Source organism: Bos javanicus, chromosome 19 (genome assembly GCF_032452875.1).
Source record: "Bos javanicus breed banteng chromosome 19, ARS-OSU_banteng_1.0, whole genome shotgun sequence".
NCBI classification, from domain to species: Eukaryota; Metazoa; Chordata; class Mammalia; order Artiodactyla; family Bovidae; genus Bos; species Bos javanicus.
The window spans coordinates 56447868-56464328 of NC_083886.1; the positions used below are offsets into that span (position 1 = coordinate 56447868).

General features: G+C 56.9%; 1 protein-coding gene across 3 annotated transcripts in view; it reads right to left on the bottom strand.

Moving 5' to 3' along the window:
- The window catches only part of MGAT5B (alpha-1,6-mannosylglycoprotein 6-beta-N-acetylglucosaminyltransferase B), a 66740-nt gene extending 51468 nt beyond the window's left edge, over positions 1-15272 (bottom strand). Inside the window, exons 1-4 of one of the 3 annotated variants that reach the window (XM_061392718.1) lie at positions 15113-15272; positions 14140-14223; positions 11220-11332; positions 2023-2170 (exon numbers count right to left, since the gene is read on the bottom strand). In XM_061392718.1, coding sequence (XP_061248702.1) covers positions 2023-2170; positions 11220-11332; positions 14140-14223; positions 15113-15180 — 413 coding nt within the window. In that variant the 5' untranslated portion in view covers positions 15181-15272. The remainder of the gene's footprint in view (positions 1-2022; positions 2171-11219; positions 11333-14139; positions 14224-15112) is intronic. The other 2 variants (XM_061392719.1, XM_061392721.1) reach the window with 2 other exon arrangements.
- Positions 15273-16461: the final 1189 nt, after the last annotated feature.

A 16461-nucleotide genomic window follows, 5' to 3' on the forward strand; every position in this document is an offset into this window, starting at 1 on the left:
TCACTTAGGGCATTGACTAGAGCTCCCAGTGCTTTACAGGAGGTTCTCATTAGTTATCTGTTTTATACACAGTATCAATAGTGTATATATGTCAATCCCAGTCTCCCAATTCATCCCCCTCCCTACCCGCCCCGCTGTGTCCCTCTCTGTTCTCTACGTCCAGTAATGTAATTTTAGTGCCTACATTTCCCAAAACAAAAAAATTAAAGCAGAGGTCTAACAAAGGATTTGTGTCTCCTGAGCTGCGAATTATTACTAATTGATATGAAAAATCTTGCAAAGGGATAAAAACAGACCCCAAGAAACTGCATATTTAGTGAATGGCCACCAAGAGCTCGGTATTTAGAAGGTGGGCTTCCAGTGGGGCCAGCTGACCTGTACCCTGAGCCAGGCCCAGCTCCTCAGCAGCTGTGCCTAAACAGCTCTGTGCCTCCGTTTCCTCCTCTATAGGATTAAAGCCCCCCGTAAGGCACTGTGGGATTGACGAGCTCTCGGCGGTAACACGATAAGGTGAGCTGTGAGTATCACGCATTAAGAGGACTGTGCTGTGCTTAGTCACTCAGTCGTGTCCAACTCTTTGCAACTCCATGGACTGTAGCCCACCAGGCTCCTCGGTCCATGGGGCTTGTTGCCATGCCTTCCTCCAGGGGATCTTCCCAACCCAGGGATCAAACCCAAGTTTCCCACATTGCAGACGGATTCTTTACCATCTGAGCCACCAGGGAAGCCCTCATGAGGCCAGGGATGATGATATTGGCCGGCCTGACTGGTCACCCAGAACATGCAATCACAGAGGTCTGCTGAAGTAGGGACCCAGGGCCAACTGTCCAGCCCAGGCGGCCTATGGGGCCGAGGATCCCCCACCAGACCAAAGGAGCGGGCTGTGCTTCAGGCTCCCCAGGCCGCGAGCCCTTAAGGACCAGCACTCACCTTTGATCTTACCCAACACCAAACTTCAGAAATGGCTTTGACTTTTACGTACCACACATTGGCTGAGGTATAGCTTTTCCCACAAATTATCCAAAAGTGTGGATTTCAAACACATTTTTCAGCAGCAGAAGAACACTTTTAGCAAATCACATTGGCTGAGGTATAGCTTCTCCCAAATTGTGTAAAAGTGTGGGTTTCAAACTAATTTTTCAGCAGTTAGAACATATTGGGGCTTCCCTGGTGGCTTAGATGGTGAACAATCTGCCTGCAATGCAGGAGACCTGGGTTCAACTCCTGGGTTGGGAAGTTCCGGTGGATATGGGAACAGCAACCCACTCCAGTATTCTTGCCTGGAGAATCCCATGGACAGAGGAGCCTGGTGGGCTACAGTCCAGGGGGTCACAAGGGTCGGACACGACTTAGTGACTCACGCTTTCACTTTCAGAACACACTGAACAGCTCCAGCTCATCGAGAGCCCAGTATCTATTAACAAAAGGTCAAGTGCAGCTTGTCCCCTGGGATGGGTGGGGTCGCAGCCTCGTCTCCTCCACATCCGAGTCTGGGGGCCAGGACTCCCAGCTGGGCCAGCCCTGGCTTCATGCCCCCTCATTCTCAGGGGATCAGGAGAACCTCACACCTCAGACCACCACCTGGGTTCCCAGGGACAGACAGAAGCACGTGGGGCTGCCGCACAAACCCTAGGGGAACTCTGCATGTTGTGGCCTCAGCAGGGGAATGTTTAGAATGCATAAACCCGGCAATTCTTCTTGCAAAGATGGCCCAGGTCCATGGGAAGAAGACAGATGATCACTGAGGTCATTGCATCCCATGCACAGTCACACATGCTGGTCAATACGGACGGAGCTCAAAATTGTCACAGGTAACGTGCCACGGGAAGCCATTTAGGGAAGATTTGCAAAAACCACACACTTTGCATGTACTGTGTGTGTGTGTGTGTGTGTGTGTGTGTAAAATGCACTCTGAGGCGGTATCCCGGGCCCCATCCCCGGTATAGTGGGTACCACTCCTCCCTGATTCCAGGTGCCCCTCCCCCACTCCAGGAGCCCCTCCCACTCCTGGGTCCCCCTCACCTGTCCAGGGCAAAACGCCCCTCCCCGGCAGCCCGGTGCAGCTCACTGCTGTTCTCCAGCCTGGCCAACGTGTCCATGCGCTTCACCATCAGCTCCAGCAGGTCACTCATCTTGCGGAGGACACCACGGGACTCCGGCCCACCCATCACTGCGGGCAGAAGGTGGGCACAGTCAGGCATGGCCCAGGCAGCCCCGAGGCCACCTGAGACCACATGGTGTCTGGTCGGGGGTGGCTCAGACCCCAGCCCCACTCCCTTCTTCTCAGAAAGAGGAGGGATGTATGGCAAAAACCATCACAATATTGTAAAGTAATTATCCTCCAATTAAATAAATAATTTAAAAAAAAAAGAAAAGAAGGAGCCAGGAGAGTGAGCCTGCCTCACCCCCCACTCCTGCAGGACAGGGATCCAGAGAGCCCTGGGCTCACCCTGCTCCCTACCAGCTGTGTAACATCGGGATAATCTTTTAACCTCTCTGAGCCTCGGTTCTCATCTCTGGCAAAATCGAACTTTAGACATACTCTCAAGCCTGTGAGATGACAGGGAAGGCCCAGTAGTGGGACAGGAACCCCAAAGACCCTCACCAACAAGTTCCACACAGAACTCGTGGATCAGGGTTTCTAAAAGTATGGTCAACCATCCAGCCACAGGTGAACCTCCAGCCCAAGTGAAGTCTAGATTCCTGGGCCCTCGTGTAGATCTGCTGATTCAGATCTCCAGGGCCTGGGGCCCCAGACTCTGATTCTGCTTACTCCTCACATGACTCAGATGCACAGGAGAGGCTGTGAGCCTGTGTTCAAAGGGGTGGGGGCCCTGGCCACCTCCCTTTCCCAGCCACTCCCCCAAACCCCACTCTAGAAGACCAGCAGGAATGTGTCCTCTCAAGCCAGCCCTTGGGTTCCCAGAGATCAACTCCAGGGTTGAGGGGCCAGGAGACCTCGTGAAGAATAAAATTAAATGAAAATGAGGTGCTTCAACCAAGATCTCGTTAACCAGCCTGAGACTTTCCACAATTTCCCATCTAATCATTCCTGATCATTAGCACCACACGTGTCAGCATGGGACAGCAGCCCTCACCTTCCTTTTTAATTAGATTTTGTGAAGGTTTTAAATGGCCCCTCCAAACCATTCATTGGTACTCGGTTCCAGGCATGACAGCCCACACCAAGACTGCCTGCAAACCTTAGTGGCCAGGCTCTGAATCTCTGTTACCAACTGACCTGGGTCCATAGAGACCCGGATGCTCCCAGGGATTCCCTAGGCTGCTGGTGGGGGTCGGGTTGTCAGGGGGCACCTTGGGTGGGGATACCCAGAATCAGACCCCCCAGATAAAGTTTTGAGGGCAGGTCATTATGGAGAAGTGAGCCAGGGAAGGGGAGACAGACCAGAGAGGGCATGTCATCACCCTGGGGAAACCAGCTGGTGCAGAAGCAGCCTCACAGTTCTCTCCCTGCGGGGGCAAGGGGACCAAGCATGTATATACCACCTCCTGCCAGTCACTGCTTGAGGGCTGCTCCCTGGGACAGCTATGATCTGGTACTTTCCATGGGATGGCAGTGTCGGCTCCAGCATGTGACGGGACTCTTTGAGGGCTGAGCACCATTAGCATCTGCTCCTCAAGAAAGCCAGGGTCAGGGCCCCGTGGACTCAGAGGGGCTGGGGTGGACACCTGGACTCTCACCTGCCTCTGACAGAAACCCCTCAAGGGGCCATGCGGCCAAGGGCATCATCGTAATATTCTCAGCCTCAGTGTCCCCAGTTCAAGGCAATAAACGTTAGGTTTCATCTGCAACCCAAGTTCAAGGTGCCAGGATGCAGGCAAGAGGGACTGCAGCCAGCCACAGGGAACCAGAAGCAGAGACAAGAAGTCAAGTGGGGAGGGGGTCAGGCAGGGGCCAGTCTCCTCTGCTCCATGCTTGGGACTGAGCCAAAGGGGGACCTAGAGAGGCTAGCTGTCACCCAGGCTACTGGTGACATTTCCATTGTGCCTGTCCCTGTATCCCCTGGTGCCAGGCCCATTCCAGTGGCTGTGGCTGCCTTCTCATACCAAGTCACCTTCTGGCTGGGTTCCCCTGCTTGCTGAGCTGGCATGAGCCTAGAAGGGAGGCCTTGGGGGGCTGGGGGCTGCAGGTTACTCAAAGAGCCTCAGTCCCTGGCTCCAGAGAAAAGAGCGAGCATGAACGAAGGGGGAATGATGTGGGGAGCAGAGGAGAGACACGAAGAGGGGTTGGGTGCTGGAAAAACGGCATCAGAAAGAAGGAAGGAGACAGTCTCCACCCCTCCCCACCTGAGTAGCTGGAAGAGCTAACGGTCTCCCCACCTTCCCCTCTCAGAAAACTGGGTGGATTTTTCCACCAGGATCAGGAAATTTCACTGTAGTGTTTGATGAAGCAAAGTGAGGTCTCTCCCACCACTCAGCCCCTCCCCGCTCACTCATGGCCTCAATCAGTTAGTCCCTCTGCAAGCAAGATATAAATAGCTCCTTCTTTCTTTCAACTCCACAGAGTTGGGGACAGTTGACTCTTTGAAAGTACTCTCATCCAGAGACCTCCCACCCAAGCCTGTCATCCAAATGCAATACCTCACTCTCAACCAGTGCTTGCAGCACAGAGTAAAACAAGAGGGGAGTTTCCATCATTTCAGCTAGAAAAATAGGAGCCCATCAGATGACTGAACCTGGAGCTGCTTTGCACAGGCCCATGGGAGCCACCCATGTTCAGGTTTACCTGGTGGATGTCCTGGAATTGTGCAGTGCACAAGCTGGCTGGCCTCCCTGGGCTGCCCTGATCGCTCACACCAGGGGCTGGGGTGGCCCCTTCCCCAAAGGAGTCAGATGAAAACTGGAAAGTGAGACCACGGCTGGGAACACTCTCAAGCCAGAGCCTGTTATCTGAGGCCGTGCACTCAGGCCCGACTGGACCACAGAGCTTGGGCGGCAGCTGGAACCTGCAGACACAGCACTACAGCAATACTGAGCCACGTCACAGCCCCTGGGGCCGTGTGGTGTTCCCTGCAACGCCTCAGGCCTGCCACCTGCCCTGTCACTTCGCTGCCCTCTCTCCAGGCTCATCCCAAGTGTCCTTTCCCCTCTGAGCTCACTGTCTGCACCCCTCCCAAGATCTCACTGACAATGCCTACCCCTCCCCCACCCCATTACAAAAGCTGCGAAACAGCTGATGGAGCCGATAACCGCAAGGGTCGAAAGAGCCAGACGGAGCTGGACCAAGCCTGGGGGGCAGCACCAGGTCCCAGGAGAGGCCTTGACTCCAGACCTGCACATCCTCCCAGACGGTGGGGGGAGGGGACAGGTCACTTGTCTTCTCTGGGTCTCAGTGTCCCCTCCAGTAAAATGCAAGGGTCTGACTTACTGAGACCCGAGGGTCTAGAGGCTGAGACTCCTATTCCATCTCTTCCCCTAGCTGCCTCCAGAGAAATGGAGGTAATGGGAAAGAAAGGACGTGTTCCTACAAAAGCCTGCAGAATCTCCTTAGGGAGAGAGCTGTGCTTTGTTTTGCTAAACCCCTGGGTGGGCCAGAGCATAGTCTTGATGCCCAGAGCAATGAGACAGAGAGAAAGAAAAATGACTCTGCATATTCAACTAGGTAGACTAGAGTTTCCTGGCCCAGCCTGGGAGACCAGGAGCGAGGACAAGGCCTGGGGACACAGGCAGAAGGCAGGACGATGACTCAGAGGGGCTGGACAGGACAGCAATGCTCCACTTCCAAAGGGATGACCTGTGGGGAAGGGTTTCGGGGGGCTCTGAAAGGCAGGGGTCCAAGAGAGAATTGTCATCTGCTCACTGTGCTGAGCAGTGGTCCGAGCCCCATCCCCAAATCCCCCCAACCATGTGTGAGAGTTTAGGGGTAAGGGGTGTCCTTCCCAATAGGTCAATGTGGGAGACATCCAGGAGGATAATTCAATAGAAGCAGATCAGAGCAAGAGGTGTCCAGGGAGACAGACATAAGCCCCCTAGAGTCCTTGGAGATACCTGAGGGTTCTGGATTGCCCTTCATATGAAGGACGAAGACATCCTGCTTTAAAATTGTCAACAGAGGGACCTCCTCGGTGATCCAGTGGTTAGGACTCTGTACTTCCACTGCAAGGGACACAGGTTTGATCCTTGTTTGGGCAACTAAGATTCAGCATGCCACGCAGCATGGCCACACACACAAAAAAAGTCAACAGAGTGACTCCAGACCAGAGGGCTTTTAAATTGGCTCTAAGAAGACTTTTGAGAGTCCCTTGGACTGCAAGGAAATCCAACCAGTCCATTCTGAAGATCAGCCCTGGGATTTCTTTGGAAGGAATGATGCTAGCGCTGAAATTCCAATACTTTGGCCACCTCATGCAAAGAGTTGACTCATTGGAAAAGACTCTGATGCTGGGAGGGATTGGGGGCAGGAGGAGAAGGGGACGACAGAGGATGAGATGGCTGGATGGCATCACTGACTCGATGGACGTGAGTCTGAGTGAACTCTGGGAGTTGGTATGGACAGGGAGGCCTGGCGTGCTGTGATTCATGGGGTCGCAAAGAGTCGGACACGACTGAGCAACTGAATTAAACTGAAACTGAAGGAGACAGAGTCCCCTCTCGGATGAGTCTGAAGGCCACCTCCATCGGACTGGACGAAGAGCCCAGGATACCCTCCCAGCACATCGAGCATCTACTCTGAGCATCTACAGATGATGCAGGACTCCAGAAGCTCCCCACCCATCGCTTCCCAAGGAGCTCCAGGGTACTAAGCACGTCTTCTGCCCTGCAGGAGGCAGGGGGCAGGTCCCAGGAGGGAAACAGGCCAAGCAAACAGTCAGTGGGGTTGGCAGGCCCTGCCACGCGATGTGCTCCCTGGATGCCGCCGGCCGGGACCGCAGGCAGAGCAGGCTCCCAACGCGCCTTGCCCCGGGTCACCTCCCTGCTCTCAGCATCTGCCAAATTGAAATGTATTTAATGTGAGGTCCCTGGCGACACATCTCAGAAGTCACACATGTTCCTTCCATATTTCCATATCAATAAGGAAAGCTGCGATGCTGAGAGATGCAAAGGGGCCTCACATTTACCGACAAGGGTGCTTCACTGCCCACCGAGGCCCCATCCCTCCCTGATGTGTGCTCTTTCTCCCTCCTGTCCGCCCTTGTCCCCTTTCTCCTCCCCACCCCCACCCTTTCCCACTGGTTCCTGAAAACTGAAGGAGCCCCCACCTCGCCAGATGGAAGAGACCTCCCAGGCACTCGACATGGGAGCCGTGACTTGGTGCTTGTGCAGCTGGAGAAGGGCGTACATTTGTCTCTCTGCACACGGCCACCAAGGAAACCAGCTGGGGCCACGGGAGCTCTGGGCAGCGTGGGGGACAAGGGCAGGCCCTGGCACACCCACCCATCACCAACCTCTGAGAAGAGAAGCTCCGTTAGCACCGAGATCCTGGGCCAGAGACAGCTACGGAGCAGGGCACTATGCCTCTGATATTGAAGTGAAGTCGCTCAGTTGTGTCCGACTGTTTGTAATCCCATGGACTATACAGTCCATGGAATTCTCCAGGCCAGAATACTGGAGTGGGTAGCCTTTCCCTTCTCCAGGGGATCTTCCCAACCCAGGGATCAAATCCAGGTCTCCTGCAGTGCAGGCAGATTCTTTACCAGCTGAGCCACAAGGGAAGCCCTGAGGACTGGAGAGGGAGCATTAAAAAAAAAAAAAAAATCCTCCCACCAAACGGGGCCCAACCACAGCAAGAGGGAATTAGGTTAGCCCTCCTCCCGAGTCCAAGTCTCCTCCGCTCAGCCTCCTGCTTCCCTGCATGTGAGGATGAGTGTGCAGAATAGAGAATGAGATGTCTGTCACACTTCTCTTCCCAAACTAGAGAACTTCATCACAAAATAGGAACTGGCCCCCAGGGGAACCCAGAGCCTCCCCAGGGAGAGGTGATGGAAGGCTCCCCTGTCTTTAGGGAAAATCCTGCACCCTGCCCCTCCCCCAGTCAGGTCCTCGTGGGGATGCGCTCCCCTCACAGGCTTGACAGGCAAGGAGAAGACAGGCCACTTCCCTATTTGTGCTCAGATGGTGTTATTGACCAGAGAAGGGCTTTTCTAAGTTATTTTTTCTATTTTTTTTCTAACCCTGAGTGGACTTCCTTCTTCTAGTTCTGCCTTGGGCCTGCACAGATCCTCGGAATAAACACTATCTAACCCCCAACCCCCACCATGACCTCGCTCCCCAGACCCCTTCCAACCGTCCCCCACTTCCAACACATCCTTCCCCGGGCAGCTCCTGGATAGACAGGCTGGCACCTCCTAGGTTGTCTGCGGGGCTGCCATAAGCCCGGGGTCTCCTCTGAGGTGGCATCTCTTACAGGATCGGGATTCTAAACCCCCAACGCAAACCTGGGGCTCTTCCGAGTCCCTGCTACGGGTCTCCCCAGGCAAATCAGCTCAAACCAAGGGCGTGGAAGACACTGAAGGGACAACGAGAAGGAACAACGAGACCTGGGATGGGAAACGGGTCGGGGTCACCTCCCCGGGGTTCCCAGAGGCCCCCGTCCTGGTCCAGCTCCCCTCTCAGCCTTTCCTTCCGTATTCCAGGCAGGAAGTTCCCAGCCCAGGGGGCCTGGGAGGTGTGAAAAGACTTGGATACATGTGGGTCTGAGAACTGGTGTCACAACACAGAGGAGACCTGCAGCTCCACCCCCAGGTGGACCAGACAGAAATGCCCATGTGTGTCCACCACAGACACATGCTGGAACCTTCACAGCAGTGCAGTTCAGGAACGTCCCACGCTGGAAACAGCCCAGGGTCCGCCCCGGGCAGAGTGGATAAATACATTGTGTTGTAGTCACACGATGGATGCTGCGCAGCAGTGTCAGCAACCACACGCCAGGAGAGGGGTGAAGCTTACAAACGCAATATGGAGAGAAAAAGGCGCAGGCAACTGAACACCTGCCAGGGGGTGCCATCCTCATAAAGTCCGAGGGCGACGCCCCTCTGTGTTATTAGACGACAGGTCCCAGCATCCGAGGGGAAGTGCAAAGTGGAAGGAAGCCTGAGGGTGCTTCTGGGGACGGATGACGCTCTGTCTCTGGATCTAGGTTGCTGAGTGCCTAGACAGGTTCAGTTTCTGAATACTATACTCTGATAGAAAAGGGCTTCCCTGGTGGCTAGGACGGTAAAAAATCCGCCTGCAGTGCGGGAAATCTGGGTTCGATCCCTGGGTCAGCAAGATTCCCAGGAGGAGGGCATGGCAACCCACTCTGGTATTCTTGCCTGGAGACTCCCCATGGACAGAGGAGCCTGGCGGGCTACAGTCCATGGGCTGCAGAGAGTCAGACATGACTGAAGCGACTAAGCACACACAGCACATACTCTGATGGAAAGTTTAAACATGTGCAACACACACACACACACGCCTCTAGTCTAACTGAGGGACCCTGGGCAAGTCCTTTCCCCTTGGTAGCTCTGCTCTTCCCTTAGACACAAGATCTAGGTTGGAGCTGGGCCCCTTGTCCCCATGCTGGGCAAAAATGCATAGCACAGAGCAGAGCAAGACCCTCACAAGCCCTGGTCCTCTGAGCACTGCCAGGATGGGGGCCACCGTCAGGGAGATGAGCACACCCACACACCCCTCCTCCAGCCCCTGATTCCCACCTCCTGGATCCCTGCCCTTTCAGAGGTCAGCTTGCCCAAGCCCCCTGCGGTAGCCCGCCCAGACAGACACGCCCCCTTGCCCACAGTGGCCCCCAGGTAGCCTGAACATCGCTCCTTATACCCCACCCCCGACTCTCAACCTCCCCCCACCCGTCCCCAAGCTACCCCTCATGGGCACCTTCACAACTGCCTCAGCCCCTCCTCAAATCTCAATCCTCAGGAGTCTCCCACGCAGAGATTCCAGGTTCTAGCACCTCCTTGGTCCTCTTCCCTAAACATCCTCTCCTGCATCTCAGACTCAGCACATCCCATAAATGTTTGCAGAGCTCACACTCTCTGCCAGAAGCTGCTCAAGACCCTTCATCTATGTTATCTTCATGCCCCCTCATGCAATCATGGGGAAGTGGGCATTGTTAGCCCCGTTTACCGGAGGAGAAGACGGAGGCTCAAAGAGACCAAGGGACCTCCATGGATCAGAGTAGGGACAGATTCACTTACATTCAGGTTTGAATGACTAATAAATGTGAAATTCCTGCTGGGAGTGTTTTGCAAGTTTAGAGAAGTACATGTTAAACTGAAGGCATGAATCTAAAGAGGAGACACCAGATGGCAGAGTAAGTGCCCCTTAGAGGACCCACCCCAGACAACAACCCGTCCTACTGGAAGGCTTACCAACATCACTGGGAAGAGGGGAGTCAGAAAGATGAGGCCTAGGGATTTGAGAAGGTGGATGTCAGACGAAGACTTCCTGGGGAGTGGGGGGAAGGGGAGAGTCCACAGAGCAGCCCCCTGAACAGTTCCAGAAACCCCCCTTGCCTCAGTTTCCCCACTACGTCCCTCCTTCTCACAGTTACTGGGAGAGCCCCCGTGACACACGAGCAGGACCTTCTGAACCGCTCTCCATTCTTCCTTGAGCAGGATGGAGAGGGGCAGGACCCACCTTCAGGAAGAGGTCTCCCAGACCGTCACCCGGTCACACCCTGCGCCACGTGAGCTCATCCAACCTGACCCCTGAAAACAGTCACTCCTCTCCTTCTCCACGAGTGAGTTAAGTGACCTGGCCAACGGCACACAGCTGGTAGGTGATGAACCAGGTACAAACCAAGCCCATCTGGTCCCCAGAGCCCATGCTCTGAACCTCCATTCCCCTGCCTTGCAAGTATCACGTGGGCAGGGACGAAGGACCACAGAGCTTGGAGATAAGACACATGAGCCCACGGCCAGTCTCCCCTGTGCTGTGGCCGCAGCCTGGGCCAAAGGGGCAGACAGCATGTGTCTCAAAGAGACAGGGGTCATATCCAGAGACCCCAAACTGCCCCACCAGTGGAGCAACACAGGCCGCCCCTTGTGATGCCGGGGAGCTCCTGGCTCAAAGGCCCTTCCTAACCTGGAAACCTGGGCCAGAAGGAGGCTGATGAGTACAGCCAGGTCAAGAGCTAAAGCCCCGACCATTCACACGTCCACCAACAAGGTGGCCAGACCCACAAGACAGAACCCCAGAAAGACTCCTGCAGGGTGAGGCTCAAAGGACCCCAAACCCCTACATCCCTTTCTCCACCAAGATACCTTCTGTGCGGATGGTGAAGGGCGAGTCCCCCGGGCGCCGGGCCGAAAACTGGCCTCCCAGAGACGTCATCAGGAAGCAGAGAGAGAAGAAGCCGATGCCCAGGACAAAAAGCCTGCGGAGAGCAATAGGGCAGGTCAGCACATGCACTCCAATGCCATAAGGGCTTCCTACAAATGAATGAGTGAGGAAGGGATGGATAAATGGAGGAGTAAAAGATCAGGGGGCTGAGCTCCCGGGCCAGTAGGTCTCCCATCACACAGGATAAAGAAAGCTGGACTACAGAGAAGTGACCATGAGCCACACACGAAAAACCACGGAGGACACTGAGACATACAAGGTATGAGGTCGGGCAGCTCCTAGCCTCCAGACAGAAGCTGGCCCCTGACAGCAGAGGTCCTCACAGTGTGGTCCCCAGGCCAGCAGCATCAGCATTAGCTTGGACACATTAGAAATGCTCGTTCCTGGGCCCCAGTCCCCGGCTTAGGGAATCACACACTCTGGGAGGGGGATAAACAGTGTGTTTGAACAGGCTCTCCTGGTCACCCAGATACACGCTCAAGTTTGAGGACCACTGGTATAGGTGAAGACGGCAGAACCTGATGCCCGCTAGAGGGCGAGTAATTGGTCCAGACAAAACCCACCTGGATCCCATCAATCACCTGGAACATGGTCAGCTCCTGCGCACACAGGCCTTGCTGCTGCAACCAGTCATAAGCTCACTTGAACACAGCCTTGTCATGTTCAGGGTTGGGGTAGGGGTGGAGGGGAGGCTCCCGTTACTACCAGATGGTAAGGTCTAGAAGGGCAGGGTCATGTGGCCACCCTCTGTGTCCAGACTCTCCCTAACCCACAGCTTCACCAGGCAGGCACACGGGACCTTGCACCATAGAATGGTCAGAGTAAGTCAACCCCTGTGTAAGGAGTGTCACACAAGTGTGTGCTGTCACAGTGTTCCGGGGAGTTGACCAAAACACAACTGTTTATACTTCAACACATAGCACTTGATTACATGCCAAGTGGCACTAGGGAATCTCCAAGGGGACACCCAGCAGGGAACCCACCCTCACGTCTGGTCAGGCTCCTGCTGCTTCTATACTACATTCTGGGCCAGTCCGGCCTTAGGGCAGCAGAGGTGGAGGCTGTTCTGGGACCTTGAGTCTATTTGAAGACTTGACGAGCTGGCAGAGCTGAAAGGGGAGCTGCCTCCCTCCAGGTCAGGGTGAAGAACCCCACTTCTGGTGGAGCCAGTCTCACCATGGGGAACCCCACAAGTCACGCCAGAGACCTCCATCCCCCCACCTCCACCCCCATCCTCAAACCCCACATTTGTTTGTATCTCTTTATGCATTTTAATCTTCATTATCTGAAACTGGCAGAGCAGTATTTAATTAAAATTTGGTCCATTAAAGAAAACACATAATTGTGGAAGAAAATAAAAGCACAACAAAATTCCCAACCCATATTTAAAGGAAGCTGTTAGAGATTAAATCAGAGAGGGGAGCAGAACGAACCCCAGAGCAGAGATGGAAAAAGGGAGCTTCCCCCAGCTCCCTCACCTCCCAGAGACCCCTCACTGAATTCCACCAAGCCTGGGGGTGGGGCCCTGGCCCTTGGATCCCCAAGATGAAGCCAGGCTGGTCTCAGGCTAGCAGTCAGAGGGACATTGTAGGGGGAGGGTGGTCACACACCCAAGAAGATCCTGGAGAAAAGCAGTTTGTCCCCCCAGCTTGAGGACAAGGATGGATCTCTCCAAGTTTCTTGTTCCCCATCCCTCCCTCCCCTTCCCCAGCTGTGGGGTACTCATATTTAGAACTGGACTGCCAGGGTCCAAAAACCTCCTATGAGAAGGTACCTAGGCCTTTAGCACAGAACCTCAATCCCCAATACCTCATCTGCATCTCTCTGTGCCAGACCCCAGTCCTGGGGCCATTTACAGTAGGTTCAAATTAAGATGATTTTGTCCACCCTCGTATCTATTCAAGCAACATTCCAGAAGTAACTAGGGAGTAAGGACCCTGCCAGAGACTCTGGAAAACCAACAAGAGCAGTCTGCCCTGGAGGATGAACAAATAGAAGTGATATGGTTGGAGGCTGTAAACACACCACCACCACCCCCAACCATGTGAAACGCATTTGAAGACTTCACTGGTGGCTGCGGGTCTCTGGGCAGCCTAGGATTACCCTGAGGTGAAATTACATAACCTGAGGGGGAGGGAAGGGGAACCTAGGCAATCCCACCTCTGAATCCTGTTTCTAGGAAAGAGCCAGAGAGAGCCACAGGGGCAGGACTCCAGAGGGAAAGGAGCTTAAGCGAGCTGGTGCTGTCCGTGGTGCTGCGGTCGGCCACCACCTTCAACCGTGCTGCAAAATGTCCAGCCAAGCTGGGGTCAGCAGCTGGGCTTCCCATGGCCTGGAGGGATAGGCCAACATTGGGTGGGAGAGACAGGGCTGAGGACTGTCTGGTTGGCTAGGAATTTGAGGATTTCCCTGGAGGAACCAAGTCCTTTCCAGAGATGATAGCTTCCCACCCTGCTTTGCAGGGGAACTTTAGTGGGGTGGGGGCTTTTGACATGCCCCATCACCTGCCCAAGGCTCTACCCTGGAGACCCCCGGTTCTACAGTCTTTTTGCATCCTCTGGACACTGTCGGTCCAGCTTGATCCTTATTGCCCTATAGGCTGTCTCCTCAACTCTGCACAATAGGCCGGGGGTGAGGGGTGGGAGCAAGGGGTGGAGGCAATGGGGAGGTGGGAACCACGGTCTCCCCATCTGGAGTGGGGAGCATAGGAGGGGTCCCCTGTCTCCGCCTCAAGTCTGGAGCGGAGGGGCTCAAATCCGGCCCCTCCAGCACCCCAAACTTCAGGCATCTCTGCCTGTACAGTTCCCACCCCCACAGGCTCCCTCTGCACCCAAATCCCACCTGTGACCACATCCGGAGTCAGGCCACCCCCTTCTCCGCCCCGGTCCCGCATCTCCCTCCGTCGCGACCTCCGCCGTCCAGCCCCTGGACGAGATGACACCCTAATTCTGCTAGGCGCTCATCGCTTAGCGCCCCAACCCTGGCTGCAGGCCCAGCTCCGACGGCATTTGGGAGGAGCGGCAGCTGCCCGGGAACCGCCAGGCTCTGAGGGTCCCTGGGGTGGGACCCGCAGAGCCCAGCCAGCCCCTCAGAGTCCATAGCCCTGCCTGGCCTGGACCGCCCAGGTGGGAGTAGGAGGTCGGTCTTGTCTTCCATCCTGCCTCCACGCTCTGGCCACCCCTCCACCCTTCAGTGCCGCCCCTGCCCCAACCTCTCCAAGGCCCGCGATCGGGCATCGAATTCCCAGGTGGGGGGGGGGTGTCTTTGCCACAGTCTCGGGGCCCTCCCGTGGGACAGAGGCCCGCACCCCGCCGAGAGAAAAGGAGTGCGAGCAGGAGGCGGGGTCAAAGAGGGAGGCTCGGGCTGAGGGGGTGGGCGGGCCGGCCGGGTCCGGGTGCCGCCCCACTCCGAGTGCTAACTTTGCCGCGGGGGTGGGGCCGATCGCGAGGTGGGGAAGCACCGGAGAGGCAGGGAAGGGGCGCCCTGGCTGGGGCAACTTCCCCGGCCCAGGACCACAACATGGGTGATTTCTGCCCCCTTTCCCACCTTCGCACCCCGAGTCCGAATCTAGACCAAACTCGGTCCACGTTCCAGAATCACACACCCTCCCCACCCGAACCGGGACCCCAGCTCCACGCCTTTCCCAGCCTTGCTGGCCAGCATCAAGGGTGAGAGCACAAACTGCCCCGCTCTGCTACTGGGACAGTCACAGTCACCCTAGGGACAGGCACCCTCGCAGAGACTGACCTCGCCCACCTACCCCGCGCCCCCTTGGAGAAAAAGCCCTCCCAGCGCCAACGGGAAAGAACTTTACCGAAAGGGTCTCAGGGTGACCAGGCATCTTCTGACCATTATCTTCCCATCGGGGTTGACTGTGATCATTGTTCAAACTTGTCCGGGCTAGAAGCCGAGGGCGAGGCCAGCAGGACGGTCCCGAGCTCGGCTCTGGCCACGTCCTGGCCGCGAACCCTCTGCGGGCCGAAGCCGGGTCCGAGCGAGGCGAGGAGGGGGCGCGGGGGCCCGGCGGCTTCGCGGCCCGCGGGGTCGGCGGGGGCTCGGCGGGCAGGGGCCGGGTAGCGGCGCGGCTGCCGGAGGCTGGTGAGGGCGCCTGGCCGGGCCGTCTCTGCGTCTCCGCCCTCCCCGCTTCACATTCTGGAGGCCGGGAGGCGGCGCGCCCCCAGACCGCCGGCCGCGCGTCTGCCTGCTCGGGCTCTCTCGCAGGGCGGGACGGCGCCGCGACGCGCAGACGGGCTCCCCGCCGCGGGCGCCCTCATCCCCGCCCGGGCCCGCGCCCTCGGTGCCGGCTAGCGGCGGCCCCGGCCCCGCGCCCCGGCCCCCCGCGCCTCCGGGCCGCGCCGCTTCCCGGCCGCGTACCGCGCCGCGCCCATGGCCCCCGGCGAGGGCGCCCCGCGCCCGCGCTGCCGCCCGCTCTCTCCGCTGCCCGCGCTCGAGTGTCCGGTGTCCAGCCCCGCGCTGCGTTACGCCCGGAGGCGCCGCATTGTTTCCTCGGAGGAGGCGGCCGAGTAGCGGCTGGGGCGGCCCGGGAGCGGCCGCCACGCTTCCTCGGCGCGCCGGCGCCACCTCGTGGCCGCGGCCCAGCGGCGCTCTCTCTATGCCCGAGGTGGGGCGCCGGGGTGGGAAGGCGGGCGGCGGGCGTCCCTGAGCCTCCTTCCAGCCCTGCAACTTCCCTAGGCCCCGCTTTCGGAAGCATGCCGGGTGCCACCAGCTCTGAGGGCCGAGGTCTGCTTCAGGATCCTGCAGAGCACAGAGGAGGTCGGCGCTAGGAGGAGGTTGTCCCCTTATGCCCGGTGCCAGGGTCCTCCCTTGGGTCGCTGCCCCTGCCTCTGCGGCCACAGGGGTTCTGCATCGGCCCCTTCACACCCACGATTTCGCTTTGCAACCTTCACCCATCCTTTGGCTCTCTCTGGACAGAGACTGCAGCAGGTCTCCTTTGCTTCCTTTTTTTGAACACGGCCTGTGACACTGAGGCTCTTTCTCTGAGCCCAGAAACAGGAGCAGGTGGGTGCTCTGTAGGCTTGGGTTCCAGTCTCAGACCTTCCGTTAACCAGTGGGTGATACCTGAAAGTCAAGGGAACTCCTCGGTTTCCCTCATCCTGCCCCACCCCACCACATGGCTCAGCGGTAAAAAATCCACCTGCAATG